The 5,051-nt window shown below is 47.8% G+C and overlaps 1 protein-coding gene across 1 annotated transcript; it reads left to right on the top strand.

Annotated features, from left to right (window-relative positions):
- The first annotated feature begins 711 nt into the window (after window positions 1-711).
- On the top strand, window positions 712-4,148 carry LOC120800045 (tubulin beta-4B chain-like). Its single transcript, XM_040145816.1, has 5 exons — window positions 712-969; window positions 2,043-2,151; window positions 2,258-2,368; window positions 2,563-2,807; window positions 2,894-4,148. Exons 1-5 carry the CDS (start codon window positions 913-915, stop codon window positions 3,704-3,706), a joined length of 1,335 nt encoding a protein of 444 aa, XP_040001750.1. The 5' UTR covers window positions 712-912; the 3' UTR covers window positions 3,707-4,148.
- Window positions 4,149-5,051: the final 903 nt, after the last annotated feature.

Raw genomic sequence — 5,051 nt, 5'->3', positions numbered from 1 at the left:
AGTCTTTCCATGGTGGAGACGAGGTGCTGTGGCTCGAGTCCTTTTGGCGACTCATGGAAGTTTGCACGATGTCCTCCCCGATCCATATTCTTCATATATGTTTATAGTTTATCTATAATGTTTTCATCCTGATTGTCCAAACTGTTGTTTTACTATGTTGCTCTATTCTGTAGATACAACATCTGCTGCATGTCTGTCCATCCTGGAAGTGGGATCCCTCCTCTGTTGCTTTTCCTGACGTTTCTTCCATTTTTTTCCCCTGTTAAAGGGATTTTTGGGGGAGTTTTCCCTTGTCCGAATCGAGGGTCTTTACAAATAAAACGGACTTAACTGTATGGATAATGAGGCAAAAGTTCACATTACTGCTAGTCCCCGCATGCTAGGGAATCAATCTCATGCCAACATTACTAACCCCCCCCCCCCCCCCAGACAGGCGTCAGCCACACATTAGTGCTCAATGGCTACTTTGTACGATGCAAAAAATGTAACATGAATAACTGAATCAAGCTTTAAGGGCCTTTATCTCTGAACTCTCATCCCTCCGGCATGTCAACCCCACAACAACCGGTGTCTGCTCGGGCGCTCTTCCAGCCAGCCAGCCAGCCAGCCAGCACGGGCAGGCAGGCCAATTTTTCCAGCCGTGCCCGGTTCCCGTTGCCATGGCGATGACGTCATGCTGCAGCACCGGGAGGAACGGCGCAGTCGCGGACGGAGGGGTAGGGCCAGACGGAGAGCTTGCGACGCAGCCACAGCGCCTCCGCCATTCAGCCAGACTGTCTACCGCGCCGGGAGGGCCAGGACCGAGCAGCCCGCCGCCAGCTTCCTCTCCACCGCTCCTCTCCAGCAGCCGCAGCAGCAGCAGCAGCAGCAGCAGCAGCTCCTCTGTCAGACTCCCGACGCCCCAGCGACAACATGAGAGAGATAGTGCACCTGCAGGCCGGGCAGTGCGGGAACCAGATTGGAGCAAAGGTACGGAAACACGCACACACACACAGCCCGTCGGCGTTTTCTCGACCTGTTAACTGCAGTCGGCTTTATGGCATAGAATTCGAGTTTATTCTGGTTGCTGCCTACGTGTCGGCTGTTAGGAGGCCGTGCTGTCCACAGGAAATACGAAATAGGTCAACATAGTGGAGTGGAAAATGTTGTGTAAGACCCTGGCGAAGGCAGCGTACAATAGCATCCTTTAGGATGGGCGGTGGCAAGCAGAGACATCCCCGCTGTGGTCACTCGGATCCCGTTAAATGGGCGCATCCACCCACCCTGAGTCACCATCGCTGGAGCAGCGTGTGGCTGTGGGGTAGTAGGTGTGTGTATCCGGGGAGGTAGATTTTTCTGAAATCAGAGGGATTTGACAGGAAATGAATGAATGAACAGACGACAGTCTGGCGTGTGTGTGTGTGTGTGTGTGTGTGTGTGTGTCTGTCTGTCTGTCTGTGTGTGGCCAGAGAGAGAGAGAGAGAGAGGGGTGTGGCTCAGACACCGAATGCACTGGAACGCAGGCAGTTTGTCAAAACACATTAGGTCATTCCAAGCACTATAATAATTGATTTTATTACCATACCTGCACCACACAGTGGGCATGGCGTTAGCCATTATTCTGGGGCTGCAACCAAGTATTTTTAAATTAATGACTCTGTCAGTTATTCTTTTGATTCATTGATTAATAATTTGGTCTATGAAATAGAGAAAAATGAGCCATCACAAGATGACGTCTCGGGATTTTGTCTGACCAAAAGTCAAAAATCCAAAGATATTCAATTTACAGTTACGCATAAAAGCAGCAAATCCTCGATTTGAGAAAATGGTGCCATGAAATAGTTTGCATTTTTGTTTTAAAAATGACTTAAATGATTATTCTATTATTCTATATTTCTGTCGAAAAACGAATTGATGAATGGATTGCTTCAGCACTATAATGCTCACATGGTGACTCAACACGTAGACCGGGTCGTAAAGTGCGACATGAACGGCAGGCCTGCTGCTGTACATTCCTGCGTTTACTGGTCTCTGCCTAATCTCACCCATCGACCTGTCTGTAGTTCTGGGAGGTGATCAGTGATGAGCACGGCATCGACCCAACAGGAACCTATCATGGAGACAGCGACCTGCAGCTGGACAGAATCAATGTCTACTATAATGAGGCTTCAGGTCAGGACCGTTAAAACACAAACACCCACATGTATTACTGAGAACTTCAGTTATTCTGTCTTTTCTTTTCTGATAAATAGTTTTGACACATGCAATTGTGTTCAAGGTGGAAAGTACGTGCCAAGGGCCATCTTAGTGGATCTGGAGCCAGGCACTATGGACTCTGTCCGCTCTGGCCCCTTCGGACAGATCTTCAGACCCGACAACTTTGTCTTTGGTATATAAGATCAGTCACACACATGCACATATGTTGGTTATTACACAGGAAAAGAAAAGGTCATGTTGATCTGTCAGCAAATTAGTGATAAGTGAAACAGTTTTTTCACTTTAAACGATAAACTCAGACCTTTTGGCACGATATATAAGGCAGAATATTCCAAGCTTAGATTGTAATTAATCCTTTCCTTCCAGGCCAGAGTGGAGCAGGTAACAACTGGGCCAAGGGCCACTACACAGAGGGGGCTGAGCTGGTGGACTCGGTCCTGGATGTGGTGAGGAAGGAGGCTGAGAGCTGCGACTGCCTCCAGGGTTTCCAGCTCACACACTCCCTCGGCGGCGGTACCGGCTCTGGCATGGGAACTCTGCTCATCAGCAAGATCCGTGAGGAGTACCCCGATCGTATCATGAACACCTTCAGCGTGGTGCCCTCCCCTAAGGTACAGTGATTATTTCACACTTCTTTTTGGTATTTTTTCCTTTTCTGGATCTTCGCCTCCCTGACCTTTGTGTGTTCTGCCTCCAGGTGTCAGACACAGTGGTGGAGCCCTACAACGCCACCCTGTCTGTCCACCAGCTGGTTGAGAACACAGATGAGACTTACTGCATCGATAACGAGGCCCTGTATGACATCTGCTTCCGCACCCTCAAACTCACCACACCCACTTATGGAGACCTCAACCACCTGGTCTCTGCCACCATGAGCGGAGTGACAACTTGCCTGCGTTTCCCCGGCCAGCTCAACGCTGACCTCCGCAAACTGGCCGTCAACATGGTGCCCTTCCCTCGTCTGCACTTCTTCATGCCCGGCTTCGCCCCCTTGACCAGCCGCGGCAGCCAGCAGTACAGAGCCCTCTCTGTGCCCGAACTCACTCAGCAGATGTTTGACGCCAAGAACATGATGGCCGCCTGCGACCCGCGCCACGGCCGCTACCTGACTGTGGCCGCCGTGTTCCGTGGCCGCATGTCGATGAAGGAGGTGGACGAGCAGATGCTGAACGTGCAGAACAAGAACAGCAGCTACTTCGTGGAGTGGATCCCCAACAACGTCAAGACGGCCGTGTGCGACATCCCACCCCGTGGGCTCAAGATGGCCGCCACTTTCATCGGCAACAGCACAGCCATCCAGGAGCTGTTCAAGCGCATCTCCGAGCAGTTCACCGCCATGTTCCGCCGCAAGGCCTTCCTCCACTGGTACACCGGTGAGGGCATGGATGAGATGGAGTTCACCGAGGCGGAGAGCAACATGAACGACTTGGTGTCCGAGTACCAGCAGTATCAGGACGCAACAGCTGAGGAGGGAGAGTTTGAGGAGGAGGGAGAGGAGGAGGTGGCCTAAGGCTAAAATCATTCATTTCTCCACTGCACTTGTCCTAACTCCATCCAACCATCCATCCACTGATTTCAGCCCTACTCTGCCCTCTTTCACTGACTTTTTTTTATTCAGGACCTTCTTTTTTCCCAGCTCCCTTGAGCTGTATTCCCTCTTTTTCTTTTTCTCTCCGCCTCTCCTCTCTCTACCATTGACAGCCCCCTCTCCTCCACCCAGAGTAGGATTCACAACACTAAACTGATTCTCCCATCTCAGCGCTCACGTAGAGGTAGCCAACACCGGTGTGCTTGTGGTCTTTTGTCAGTAGCCCTCTGTTAATGTTAATTTATCATCATCAGTCGAGCAGTTCCATACCTGGCCCAAGTATACAATAAAACTGTTCAACTCACTGAAATTTGATCACTTGTCTAATTTGGCATTGATTGAAATAAAACTTGTTGGAAAAATATCCCTTTGTGTGTTTGTAGTTCCTCAGTGTGGTTTTATTTTAAATTTTAATACATTTCAAAATGATATACAAACAAATAAATGAGATAATTACAATTAATATTTAAGTAAAGCTCACTCTGTAAATCTTTCTGATATACCTTTTGAAAAATATACTACTCTCGAATGAAATGGACCAAACAGATTATCACCAAAATGGAGACCTGTAATGTCTCCAGATTAGGTAGTGTTGCTTGAGCACCACAGGGAGGCAGTATGAGATCTGTGAGTTTGTTGCCTCTTTTCGACTATGAAACCTGTAACAGCAAATGCTCTGTTATGATATACATACTGGCCTAGCCTGTTTATTCGAGCAACAGCTAGACACACCATGCCAGTCAACTTTCCATGTAGGCTATATGAGATATACTCAAAACAAAAGCATATCATTTTCTATATAAATCAAGCAATGAATAGATCCTAAATAGCAGCTCCAGTGTTCTTGGCACACTACAGAAGGATTCATAAATCGTGGAGACCGTTTGTTTCATGTGTTTATTATTGGCCGCTTTTCTGTATACAATTGATTCTAAGGCAACGGCTTTAGTGTAGAGATGAAAAATGAAATCGAAGGTGGAGGAAAGAAGGGGAATTTTTTTCTGAATGCAAATATCACTGAGGTCACAGAAACGCTGTTTCTATAACTTGATTATTCCTGCTGCTGCTCATGCAGATACATTGAATTTTTGATTTTTTTAAAAAAATAAGTAGAGGCTTAGTAAAAAAGAAGTAATGGAAAGTTAAGAAGAGTGAATATGACTTAAGAAGTTGGAGAGTTGGTCTTATAGCAGACGTCATGCACACATTGACACAACACACATAATGAGGTAGATCAGGAAGTGTTCAGTCACTCCGGCGCCGATTG

Source organism: Xiphias gladius, chromosome 15, assembly GCF_016859285.1.
Source record: "Xiphias gladius isolate SHS-SW01 ecotype Sanya breed wild chromosome 15, ASM1685928v1, whole genome shotgun sequence".
Classification (NCBI taxonomy): domain Eukaryota; kingdom Metazoa; phylum Chordata; class Actinopteri; order Istiophoriformes; family Xiphiidae; genus Xiphias; species Xiphias gladius.
The sequence above is the reverse complement of the archived record's forward strand: the minus strand, read 5'-3'. Positions and strand labels throughout refer to the sequence as shown.